The following is a 13,452-nucleotide window of genomic DNA, read 5'->3' on the forward strand; positions in this document are numbered from 1 at the left end:
TGTGCCTCCCAAGGGAATTAATTATTTCAATAAAGAAAATGTTAAAAAATAATCAAAAATGATTTTGGACTATGTTGAAAATAGTATGTATACATCAATTATCAAGAGTTTTTGTTCTCTTCCCTTAGCCTGTATTTTTCTTCGTTGGTTAATTTCCTGCTACCTATTGCTTTTTTTTTTTTCCTTTTCTTCTCCATCTTTATAGGATTTCAACTTCATTTGTTTCTTTTTATAAATTAGATTCTATGGCAATAATCTTTTTGTTGATTTAAGAACATTTCCCACTCCCTCCATATGACCCTCTGCTCCCCTAAGGAGCCAGAATTGGTAGCTGTAGAAAAGTTTGTATTGTGTGTGTGTATATATATATTTTTTTTTGTATATATGTTCTTTAAAAAGGCATGATTATTAGATTTTGATGGAGCACAAGTGATAATGTTAAGTGATAATTAAAACAAGTGTTTTTCAATTCTCTTTTTCCTTTTTATTCTTTATAATAAAGCTTTATACATCTTTTTTCCTGTTTATTCACAAAAGAAAGGTGGTGGGAGAAGCTGTGGAAGATTCCTGAATGCATAAGGGGATGGGATGATCAGCTGAAACACCATGTTCCTAGCCAACTCGCTTTCCAAGGTGGTGTGACTAAATCTGATCAGCTTTTCTAGAGCTGAGTGTGCCTAGTCACATTTACAATTTACTTAGTGCTTTGAAGATATCTGTTGTAATCTGTGATACTCTGAACAGGTGTTCAGAATTGATCTTGTAATAAAGCTGGCTAAGCTTATTGCATGCCTTTGCATTGCTTGCATCTTGGACTGTGTGCCAAATTATGCTTTAAAAGAAGTTTAAAAATCAAAATATTTCAGCTATCATACGTATGGGTTAAAAAAGATGGAAGCATTAGATAAGGATGAGAATTTGTTCATGTGGGTTAGGCTGGTTTGTTTACTTAGACTATAATGAAGGCAATAAGTTAATGTAGAATTGAAAATTTAAGAAATTTTGACAAATGGTTTGTTTTTATATTTACCCATCTTAATAATGTCAGAAAGTCTGACTTAAGTACTCCAACCATGATCATGAATGCCTTTGTATTATGTAATGCTTTGTTTAAGTCTTCCTTTCTTTCTCTTTTTCCAAGAAATGTAACCTCACAGCTGAGGCGACGACATCTTGGAAAAACTAGTGATCAAGAATAACCAGATAAACATGATGGGCATAAGGGTTATGACCAAAAGATCTCTCAGTGGCATCTATTATCACTAAATATTAGGAATATTCATTCATTCAGTAGTGCCTTCTGTCTTTGTGTTTGTTGTTGTAAGTGTGAAAGTTATAAATTCTCTATGATACATCTTTTAGAAGTACTGTCTAACCTAAGTCACCAGCTTTGCTGTGGCATGGATACCCTGTCTTCTGAAGAACTGTTCTGCTTTTTCGAAGCATGAATGTTTGTTGTTTTGGAGCTCTTTGTATCAAATTCATGTTCACATTTTATCCTTTTAGTGCTTTTTTTTTTTCTTCTCTCTGGCCTATGGAAATTATTACTGAGTCATCTAATCTTCTGTGTCGGCATATAGTTTATTGATATATGGAACAATGTTAAGAAATTATACACTTGAAAAAGCTGAAGATGTTTTTTTCCAATGAATATGCTTCTTGTCCTTGAGATTTCTTGTGGAATTTTTTTTCCAATTTGTTGTTCTTTATTATTCTTTTCATAAAGGAGCAGCACAAGACTAGTCCTTAATATCGGAGATAGCTGTTGTGTCACTTCCTCATGCTGACATATTTACTAGAGGGTAAAATTAATAACCTTCTAGTAAGAGTGGCAGTCGAAGGGAAGGGCTCATCTGACTTCTGGAAACCTGTGTTAAACTATAGTGCTTTGAACCTTGATTTTGGGCTCATAGGATGGAAACAAAACTAGGGACTAGTACACTCAAGGAAACTTCTGGTAGTTGTCTTTTTTAAGTCTCAGGAACTGCTTATATACTTCCCTCTGTTCCTTAAACAGTTGAGCTTAAATTACCTCTATTTGAAATTAAATGAAGAGATAGAGGTTTTTTTTTCCCCTTCTAGAAATAGTATTTATTTGTGGCTCTAATAGCAGTGAAATTTAATAGGCTATGAGAATGATTGTTCTAATGGTGTAAACTATAAGGGAAGTTAAAAAAAAAAAACAACCAAAACCAGACCCTCAAAGGCACAGAGTATAGTTAACAGTTTCTTATGTATCACAGTTGAAATCTTTGGCTTTATGTTGATAAACTTGAAAACTTGAGGTTTGTTTCTATTCTGTTGTTTTTGTTCTTGGCTGTTGTATGTAAAAAGGCATGTAGGGATGGCATTCTAAATCATATTTACTGGGAAGGCTTTTCTAAAATATTTAATATTTATCTACATTTTTCTTTTTAAAATAGTATTTTCATCTCAGCCTAGCGATGACGAATCCAGTAGTGATGAAACCAGTCATCAGCCCAGTCCGGCCTTTAGACGACGCCGTGCTAGGAAGAAGACTGTTTCTAGTTCAGAATCTGAAGAAAGATTACTTGCTGAACAAGAAACTGAACCTTCTAAGGAGCCGTGTAAACGTCAGTTCAATAGTGGTCTCAATAAATGCGTTATACTTGCTTTGGTGATTGCAATCAGCATGGGATTTGGACATTTCTACGGTAAGTATTTGAAAATTTGTTATATATAAACTGGTGGTAAAGAGTGAGGAATTCTGGGATCTGTTTTCAGTGTCTTCCTTAAAATATATGTCCTTGGAAAGCTTGTACGTGTTTGAGCCTTGGTTTGCTCATGTGGAAACTGGGGATAGTGTTGCTTCACAGAGCTGTTTGCACTGAAATGAGGTAGTATTTAAGAAATGTAAGGATTGCTTATATATATATTTATTTAAAGAAAATATTGGAAGATTAAAAATCTGAAATGCTCATTACAAGGCAAATCATTTTCATTTAGAATCACAGTTAAACTAGTTTTAACTGTGACTTTATTAGGAGGATTATTTAAATTCCACTTAAATAGTTACATATGAAATGTCACAATAATAGGTGCTCATTATTTCTACTTTTAGGTTTCATGAAAGCACTATATTTTGTGACCGTTGTTACTTCCATGATTCACATGACTTAAGAATTCATTTGTTTTATACTTTGCTCACTATTATCCTTGTTAGTGTTTATTTACATTGATTAATAATTTTCTTAATGCAAAGCCTTTAAAAGTATCCTGGGTGAAAAGAGGAAGGAATTCCATGTGGTGTTACTTTTCTTTTGGGAGCCTAACCATTGAATTTTATTTAAGGTATATATTTGTACAAAGATAAGGCTGAGAACTGAATATTCATTCTTTTTGCTTTATTAGAATTTTGAAAAAGACACTTTAAACAAATGTCTTAGATCTTGTCAACTTCACAAATTTCAGTTTGCCTTGTATTAACTACTTTTAGGGTTTTTGCCTACATAATCCACAGTTTAGCTTTCTGAGTAAATCTAGTTTTGCTAGTTCCTTCCAACAATGTGTTCCTTAAGATTGAAGAATTATATGTTCCCTTTGTTGATTTATGGAAAAGCTATTATTCAATATAGTGTAATGTTAGAAAAAACTTAGTGAAGACAATCCTGTTTAAAGTCAGAGTCAGTAAAATGTGTTTCTTCTTGTATTTAACTTTATATTAATAAAAATAAGTATTTAGACTCCTGGTGGATGTCTGCTTGAATTTAATACTGGGATCTTGTAATTTGTATCCTCCCTTGAAGTTTGTTGTAATGAGATTTGACTTGAAATACATACTTAACTTGTATATTATCTAGCTGGAGCAAATATATGAATATGTTTTTTTGAGCTTGGTTTTTTCCCCTTGCAGGTAAACATGGAGGTAACAAAGGAGAAGGTCTTACTTTAATCTTCTTTTCTTACTAAAAAAAAAATTGGACAGTGATTTAATGTTAATCCACATTGCATTAAAACCCTACAAATTGCATGACCTTTAAGTATTTTGTAGAAAGATCAATTTAGGAGTGCTTTCAAAGTTGAGAAATCATTGCCCTGTTATTTAAGAATTTTGGTTACTTGTAAAATTTACTTTATTAATTGTATTTAATAAATATTTTCCTGTAGTATTTCAAATTAGCATTTCAGAATAGGAACAACCTTCATAATAATAGGTCCATATAATAATATGATTGGCTCAGGGAACATAAAAAAACTTAACCTGAATGATAGCTTTTCAAGGTCACTTTTAAAGGACATCACATTTTTTTTTCTTAATTGTGGCACCGATCTCAATACTTTAAGAGCTCTTGTGAGTTGATTTTAGAGCCAGCTTGAATTTCTCAGGCACTGTGAAGTCAGTCATTGCACTCCATAATCAGTCATTTGCTTTATAATCATTTAACAAGAACTACTAAGTTAATCACTCAGAACATTCACCAGCCTTGGTGATATAAATTTGGAGTGTCAGATCTATCTTGGAAGGAAGAGAGAACTAGAAGGACTGAGGATAGTAAAAGAATGTACTATAGGTATTTGGCACTGCTTCAGGTCCTGAAAGTGCTTACAAAAAGTTTTTTTAAAGTTCTTGATGAAGCACCTGTCTTATTCTTTCTTTTACCTGTAGACTATCTATGTTCCAAATCAACAGCAGAGTTCAATTGATTGGTTTCCTCATGGAGTTGCTTTAAGTATAGGCTGTCCTGCTTTTCAGCAGACATTTCAGTATAACAATATAACTAGGTGCTAAGTTATGAAGCACAGACAAGAATCATAGCTCAAACTATGACACTGAGTCACCCTAGAGATGCTAGGATTTAAGTTGGGTCTGGACTTACACTATGTGGAAGGAAAGTAGAACATTCTAGCAGTGGAGAACCTGATAATCTGAAAGTAAACTTGCTAGGTTTGGGAGCACTGAAAAGACTGGTAGGATTATAGCAGAATAGATATTTAGAGATAATGGAAAATAGGTTGGAATATGTGGGATGCTATTATATTGTAAAACATCTTGGAATCTGAGTAGGAGAGTTTGATTTATAGAGTGAACTGAGAGCAGTAATTTTAGAGGAAAAGTGCAGGAAGATAAATAGTGTGGGAAAAATTAGAACAGTTAACTAGAAGGTTTTGTAATTCAGGTATTCAGTGATCAGGACCTTGACAGTTCTCGTGATGGTGGGGATGGAGAGAAGGCTGGTGAAATAAGGGACACTGAAGTAACAATGGAAAACCGAACTTTGAGCCTGGATGCTTGAGATATTGGTGGTTTTACTTTTTAAATTCCAAGAAGTGTGTTAGCTGCTTTACTTTTGGCGTTGGGGGAGTTAGAGGGGAAGAGTTTTGCTAGATGAGAAAGTTAATAGACGGTGAGCACAGTTCGGTTTGTTTTTGCCCAACTTTATTTTAGAATAAATTAGGGCAGGTGTTGAAGTTCAGTTTTTTGTTTTTTGTTTTTTAAATGAAGACACCCCCAAAATTGTGCCTAGCAGGCAGCTGGATATATTGGCTGCAAGCTCTGGTGAGATTGAGACTCTTTACCTGTAGAAGAGAAGTCTTACAGCAGTGGTAGCAAAAACTGACAGTGGGTTAATGTGATTAAGGTAGGCAGATTTGTGGATATAACCAGCAGGCCTTAAACCCTGGGTTGTAACACTTCATAGTTAGGCAGCTGAAGATGTAGAGGGGGAAAAAAATACCTAATTGTTTGTGAGATTGATTGACAGAGGACACATTGATAGTCATCAAACATATGCTATGTAATGGTACTGCAAACTCAGATCTCAACACATTAGTTTTAAGTTATTTTCCAGTGGCCAAAGGAATCCATTCTGTTAGCAGTTTGAAAAAAAGAAGTTTTCAGTTGCCTTGGGAACTATAGATAAATTTATTTCAATATTTCAAAAAATCTGAGGTTCTTTTGAGTAATATTGAGACAAATTTGCCATGCAAATTTGTGATTTTTTTTTTTTTTGAGAAGTGAATTCTAACAGGATATCATAGCTGTTAACTGGTAACAGTTGTCTGTAACTTGGCAGAAGTTTTCTCTTCAGTGGTTTTCAAGATGTACTGAAGAAATAAGTTAATTTTTCAGAAATCAATTAACTATTATTCTTTTTTAATTCAAACAGAAAGTCACAAAAATTATAATCATCCTCATCAGTTCACTCAGTCCCATATTATATTCTTTCATTACAAAATTCTGTGATGTCTTTTACATAATGGTATGCCACTCAGTAGATGTAATATTATGGTTGCCAAATGCATTTTGCCTTCTTTTTGATTTAGTGTTGTTGTTTTTCTCGTGCATGAAGCATGTAGCAGCACGTGAACAGCATGTCTTGGCAAATTAACATTTTGATTTTTAGGATGAAAATATAGAGCATCCTGGTTGATGTATGATTTCTTTATTACTGGGATAGGGATGGTGATACTCCAGTACAGACCTAACTAATGCAGAGTTCTTAAAAGCTCTGGCTTTGAGAATGGTGGGTAATTATAGTTAGCCAATTATTTTTCTTGCTATTCTTTTTGGGCTTGTGCTATATCATTTAGGCAAAATACGGTGAGAAAAACTAGACATCTTCATTTTTCCTTAGTTACTTATAACCTGTGAATAGACTTCATGGTTTGTTCCTTTCTCTGTTGAAGTGGGGAATGCAACACTTTATGTACCTCAGCCCTTAAAAACAACAGTAAGACAGAAACTTTACATACATTTTTTTGTTTGGTAAGGTAATATGGTCTGGCTTGTTTTAATCAAAAGGATAGTGAACTGCTTAAATATCCCTGGTGTATGCTAAATAAAGTAAAAAATATATTAACCTACTTGGCCTGATTTATAAATTAACATCCATATACCACCATTTGATGAATGACACTGTAAGATTTTACTTATTCCTTCTTTGTTTATATAATCAGAATTTTTATAGAACTGTGAAATGCTGATATTTTGAAGAAAATGATCCTGTCTGGATTAAGCAGTTAAATATATGCAAAGTAAATGTTTTATTGTATGTTTAAAAATATTGGTAATCATGACATTTATGTTATATATCCCTAATAAAAATTTTTATTTTTAGGCACAATTCAGATTCAGAAGCGTCAACAGTTAGTCAGAAAGATACATAAAGATGAATTGAATGATATGAAGGATTACCTTTCGCAGTGTCAACAGGAACAAGGGTTGTTTATAGATTATAAGGTATGTACTAGAAATAAAATCTTAAAGTTGTGTTAGCCAATAATTATGCTATTCAGATACAACTGCAGTGCAGATTAGTAAATCAGTAATAATATTGGTAATTATTGATTGAGTACTTACTGTGTCCTGGGCACTGTTGTACCTCACATACAGTATTTCTCTTATTTCTCACCACATCCCAGTGAATTAAGCAAGTATTAATTTCATTTTATAGTTGGGAAAGAGGCTCAAAAAAGTTAAGTAACTTTCCCAAGTCTAGCAGCCAGCAGAGCTGAATTTAATTCTGTTTATCTGACTCCAAAGATGTTATTCCTAATCACTATATTATAGTTAACATTATTTTAATTGATATTATCTATGAAACATTATTATTATTAACGTTATTTTTATAGAGCCAAGCAAAAAATTTTCATTCAGTGAGAGAGAGAGAGAGAGAGAGAGGAGAGTTTGTAGCTTCTCTAAGGAGCCACCCTTGATCAAGGGAAATAATCACCCAGTCCTTTTTCTCTGGTTTCATGTCAGTTACGAAGAAAGAGAAAGCATGTTACACTTTCATACCTGAAATTCACCTGGCTCCAACAGGACTGTGCTGTCTATTCTGGGTTTATGAGGATTAGCAAAATACCTGGTCTCCTCTCTAGTTCTTGCCTAAGAAGGGTGTAGGGATTACAGATAAACTCAGGGTAGAAAGGTAAACTATTCCTTTTTCCTTCCATTTCCCTAAATTTCCTTCACAGTTTATTTATATATTCTTTATAGGGTTATGATTGTATTTCTTTGGAAGACAGAATCCCACTTAACATCTGAAATATATCTTTCAGGGAGGGACTACTGAAGTTAATTGTAAATAGTGTAGTTTTCCCTGCCTTGAGCAGAGGATGTTATAAAAAAGGGCAGCCATTTCCTTCTTACCATCATGGTTTATGGTTCTATAGAATGATGTTGGCTGTAAGGAGACTCACCCTGCATAGATGTTTGCTGAGTCAGTTCTTGCATACCTTTTGTCTCCAGCTGTTAAATGTAGTTTGGATTTTGAAGATCATCATGGAAGACCTGTCCAGCATCTGCTTAGTCACTTGATTCAAGATTTTAGAGTTTACTAGATACAGAATATTGTACCCTCCAGTCATTCTGTGGTGCTCCCCGTGCTTGTGCATTTAAAGATAACGTTACATTAGTCTGTTCTACTCCATAGTTCACTTAAAAAAAAATTGAAGTGTAGTTGATTTACAGTATTAGTATCAGGTGTACAGCATAGTAATTCATGCTAATCCATAGTAATTCATAGATTATACTCCATTAAAAGTTATTACAAGATAATGGCTGTAATTCCCTGTGGTATAGGATATATCCTTGTTGCTTATCTATTTTATACATAGTGGTAGTTTGTATCTCTTAATCCCGTATCCCTAATGTGCCCCTCCCCCTTCCCTCTCTTCACTGGTAACCACTAGTTTGTTTTCTATATCTGTTTCTGTCTTGCTACATGCATTTGTTTGTATTATTTTTTAGATTCCACAATAAGTGATATCATACAGTATTTGTTTTTCTCTGACTTACTTCAGTAAGCATAATATTCTCCAAAGTCCATTTCTGTTGGGTAGATGAAACTTGTTTTCTCTCACTCAGGGAGAGGAGATGAAATGACTGTAAGGAAATTTTAAATTTTAATTTGTTCTTCGAAGATTAATGAGCCAGACAGTGAAACATCCATTTCAGATATTTATTTTTCAAGTGGAAAATATCCTCATTCAAAGGATTTTTTTTTTTTTTGGTCTCTGTAATTCAGATATTTTTCTGGTCTGATTCAAAGGGAATAGTCATAATATTTGTAGTAAATTAAGCAAAGTTATATCGTTTTGCTGATTTATGAAGATATTTTAACTGACTGGATAGTGCTCTAACAATTAACTGACTGGACAGTGCTATAACCACTAACCTGTTTAAGCATATTGTTTAATTTCTTGCTGTTGTGATGAAAGTTTTTTACTAATACATGTATTGAAAGAAAGATCATTCAAGGCTACCTAGCACTGCAGCAGAATTCTCTAAACCTGACTGGACATAATTTCTCAGCAAGAATGTTGACTTCAGAGTTGCATTGCTAATCTGGTTACAGTCTCTTCAGAAAATTAATTGAAATTGAAGAAGTTAGTTGTAAATGTTACCAAGATTCAGTGTGTTCTCTAAAGTATGGGAGAACTTGTATAACTTACGTGAACTTAGAGATGTTAATTTGCGTATGACCAAGATCTTTCAAATAGGACTAAGATTATTGAAATTTTTTTCCTTCAAAGAGTGCAGTGAGTATAAACAGAACTTTCTGAAGCCTGAAGTCATCTCTAGCTGTAATTTTACTTTTTATAAGAGATAATCGCCCTCACCCAAGGATCAGAGAACCTTTAGTCCTTCCTACATTCTCTCTAGGAGCTTTCTCAGGAGAGATTGGAGTCCTGTAGTCAAAAGATAGAAGGCTGTCTTCCTCCAGTGTGCTATGTTTTTCTTTTGATGAAGCTCTTTGCTGTACATTTTCCTGCATATGAACCTTGTATTTTCCAGTTTTCATATATTGAAAAAACTACGTAAAGGATAGTCTCTGCAGAAATAGACACTAAACATTTATGGATTATTTGTTGTATCTTAAAGATTTAAATTCAGCCTTTAAAACTCTTGACATTTTTCTTTCTTATCTTTCAAAAAAATTTAGTCATTGAAGGAAAACCTTGCACGGTGTTGGACCCATACTGAAGCAGAGAAAATGTCCTTTGAAACTCAGAAAAGGAACCTTGATACAGAAAATCAGTATCTAAGAATATCTCTGGAGAAGGAAGAAAAAGCCTTATCTTCATTACAGGAAGAGCTAAGGAAACTAAGAGAACAGATTAGGATATTGGAAGATAAAGGGACAAGTGCTGAATTAGTTACAGAAAATCAGAAACTTAAGCAGCATTTGGAAGAAGAAAAGCTGAAAACACAAAGCTTCCTTAATCAAAAGGAGACTCTGTTGGCAGAAGCAAAGATGCTAAGGAGGGAACTGGAAAGAGAACAACTAATAACCATGGCTTTAAGGGTGGAACTCCAGCAGCTAAGCTCTAGTCAGTCATATAGCAACCCAGACTCTCCCAGTGTAGTGACTGAAAAAAAGGAAATAGAAGTGTTACGGGAAAGACTCACTGAGCTGGAGCGCAAGCTAAACTTTGAACAGCAGCGTTCTGACTTGTGGGAAAGACTGTATGTTGAAGCAAAAGATCAAAATGGAAAACAAGAAACTGATGGAAAAAAGAAAGGGAACAGAGGAAACCACAGAGCTAAAAATAAGTCAAAGGAAACATTTTTGGGTTCTGTTAAGGAAACATTTGATGCCATGAAGAATTCTACCAAGGAGTTTGTGAGGCATCATAAAGAAAAAATTAAACAGGCTAAAGAAGCTGTAAAAGAAAATCTGAAAAAATTCTCAGATTCAGTTAAATCCACTTTCAGACATTTCAAAGATACCACCAAGAATATCTTTGATGAAAAAGGCAATAAAAGATTTGGTGCTACAAAAGAAGCAGCAGGCAAAAAACCAACAACAGTTTTTAGTGAATATTTATATCCACAGTATAAGGCACATACACAAAACCAGAATAGTAGAGGCCCTACTACGCAAAGAGAGAGAAGGAAAGAAAAGCCTCATTTTGAAGAATTTGGAAAAAATACAAATTCACAGAAATGCAGTGCTGAGCATGACTGTGGTGAAAATTATAATTCTTTCAGAAAGGCTTGTTCTGGTGTATTTGAATGTGCTCAACAGGAATCCATTAATCTTTTTAATGTTAAAATGTTGAATCCTGTAAGGATAGATGAATTTAGACAGTTAATTGAAAGGTATTTATTAGAAAAACTGGATAGTTTTCGTCATTGGAAAGAACTTGATCACTTCATCAATAAATTTTTCCTAAATGGTATCTTTATACATGATCAGAAGCTCTTCACTGACTTTGTTAATGATGTTAAAGATTATCTTAAAGACATGAAGGAATATCAAATAGATAATGATGGAGTATTTGAGAAGTTGGATGGATATATATATAGACACTTCTTTGGTCACACCTTTTCCCCTCCATATGGACCCAGGTCGGTTTACATAGCACCATGTTATTATTATAATAGTTTTTAACATTTATATTGGATAGCATTTGTATCATTTGATAAATTTCTTAGAATGTCACTACAGTTGACCTGTAAACAACGTGGGGGTTAATCTGCATATGACCTGTAGTCAGACCCTCTGTATCTGCAATTCCTCTGCATCTGTGGATTCAACCAACCACAGACCATGTAGTACTGAAGTATTTACTATTGAAAGATATCCATGTGTAAGTAGACCCACGCAGTTCAAACCCACGTTGTTCAAGGGTCAGCTGTATTTGTAAAAGTACTTCTTGTAAACAAAAGTACTATTTGTAAAAGTACTTTATTGCCTGAGAATTTAGGATAAATTAAATTGAAAGATAAAATTTTAAGTTAAAATCTATTACAAACTGAAAATTTCATATAATCAATTTGACTTGAGCAAATGGTTTAATTTCTATCTTAAAAATCAGTTAAGGATATATAATCCTATTTTAGCCTATTTTGTTTCTTTTCATTATACTTTATGAAAAGATAATCATTTTAAGTGAAATTATTTTCCTTTAATTTTTTATTTACTCACTTTGGGAAGCTAGGAGGAAAAATACAGATTTCACTTTGAAATCAGAATAACGATTCAGGTGTCCCACTTACTTTATCTATTCCATTTACCAACTAAATTATGATATCTAATACATTTATTACAGAATTATTGTTGGTAAAGGTAGAGGTATGATCAAAGTGGCAAACTTAGCAAGCCAAAAGTTCTAATGTGTGTGCTTTGTATATAATCTCTAAAAGTAATATTGTATCCATTGCATATCAGCTTTCTATTCTGTAACATGAAACTAACCTAATCTTCTTAGCTTTATTTTTTTACCTTTTAGAAAGGGAACTAACTTTGAGATAGTTTTATATATATATCTTTTTGAGTAAATGTAATGTGTCTATAAAATAATGAGACTGATTTTGGTGTCTTTAGTCATTAAATACATATCTAGTGCAAAGTACTGTGAGGCTGCCCTGAGGAAACAAATGAAAAATTCTTGCTGTCAAAGAGCTCACAAGCTTTTGGAGAATTAGGTCAGTACAAGGAATGCAGTGGAGGTATGGAGGCACATGTATATGGTGGCCTCAGTCTGGAGATGTTTGGGAAGGCTTCATAAGTGAGATGGCCTTTGAACTGAACTTTTTAACAAACTTTTGAAGGAGAAGTGAGAACTTGCCAAGCAGATAGGGTGGGACATTCCACTCAAAGGGAACTTCATTTGCACAGATTTGTAGATATGAAGACATGCTACTTTAAGGAGGCAAGGTAATGCTGGGGTGTGAACAGAAGAAAAGATTCAGAGCATGAAGAACCTTCACTTTATGCTGAAGGACTTGCTTTATTGCATTTTGGGTCACGGGCAGTAGCCTGAAGGGTTTGTTGGAAAGGGTGAAGCTAGATGCTAGAAAGCAGTCTTTGAAACAGTATAGACATGAGCTGATGGGTATCTGAACTAGGGCAGCAGCTGGAGTAGAAAGGAGGAGGCAGATTTGAACAATATATAGTAAGTAAAATTGGTGGTATTTCTTGTGAAAGGGTAGTAGAAAGTAACAATGATTTCCAGATTTCTGGGTTGGGTCACTAGTTAGATAGTGACATCAGCTACGCTAAGGAATACCATAAGGTTTTGCATAAGGGGAATTGGAAATGAGAATTGTGTTTGGAGGGTACTTATTGACATACAAGTAGAGAATTAGTTGGCTGTTGGTTATATGACTGTCTCTAGCCCAGACTCCATGCGTGTGTAGACAGTCTAGGCTGGACGTATTTATCAGACTCCTGGGGAATACCAACATCCAAGGGGTTGTAGAGAAAGAAGGCTGAGAATGAATGGCCAGAGAGTGGCATTATGAAAATCCAAAGATCTTCTCAAGTAAAAGGAATATTGCAGTGTTAAATGCTTAAACAAAACAAAACAAAAAAACGGAAAAGACTGGATTTCTTGGCTGGGAATTGGATGGCCGTGGATGGCATTGTGGAGTGTTTCAGTGAAGTAGTGACAGAAGCCTGATTATAGAGATGGAGAACTGTTCATGTAGACATTGTTTATAAGCCTTAGCTTAGAGAGAGAAGCTCTGTAAGAGATGTA

General features: G+C 34.1%; 1 protein-coding gene across 4 annotated transcripts in view; it reads left to right on the top strand.

Moving 5' to 3' along the window:
* The window catches only part of CCPG1 (cell cycle progression 1), a 39,024-nt gene that overhangs the window by 24,042 nt on the left and 1,530 nt on the right, over positions 1-13,452 (top strand). For 2 of the 4 annotated variants that reach the window (XM_032624047.1, XM_032624046.1), the window contains exons 6-9: positions 538-633; positions 2,424-2,675; positions 7,080-7,201; positions 9,909-11,317. In XM_032624047.1, the coding sequence (XP_032479938.1) occupies positions 538-633; positions 2,424-2,675; positions 7,080-7,201; positions 9,909-11,317 (1,879 nt within the window). The remainder of the gene's footprint in view (positions 1-537; positions 634-2,423; positions 2,676-7,079; positions 7,202-9,908; positions 11,318-13,452) is intronic. The other 2 variants (XM_032624049.1, XM_032624048.1) reach the window with 1 other exon arrangement.

The sequence above is a fragment of the Phocoena sinus genome, chromosome 2, assembly GCF_008692025.1.
Source record: "Phocoena sinus isolate mPhoSin1 chromosome 2, mPhoSin1.pri, whole genome shotgun sequence".
Lineage (NCBI taxonomy): Eukaryota > Metazoa > Chordata > Mammalia > Artiodactyla > Phocoenidae > Phocoena > Phocoena sinus.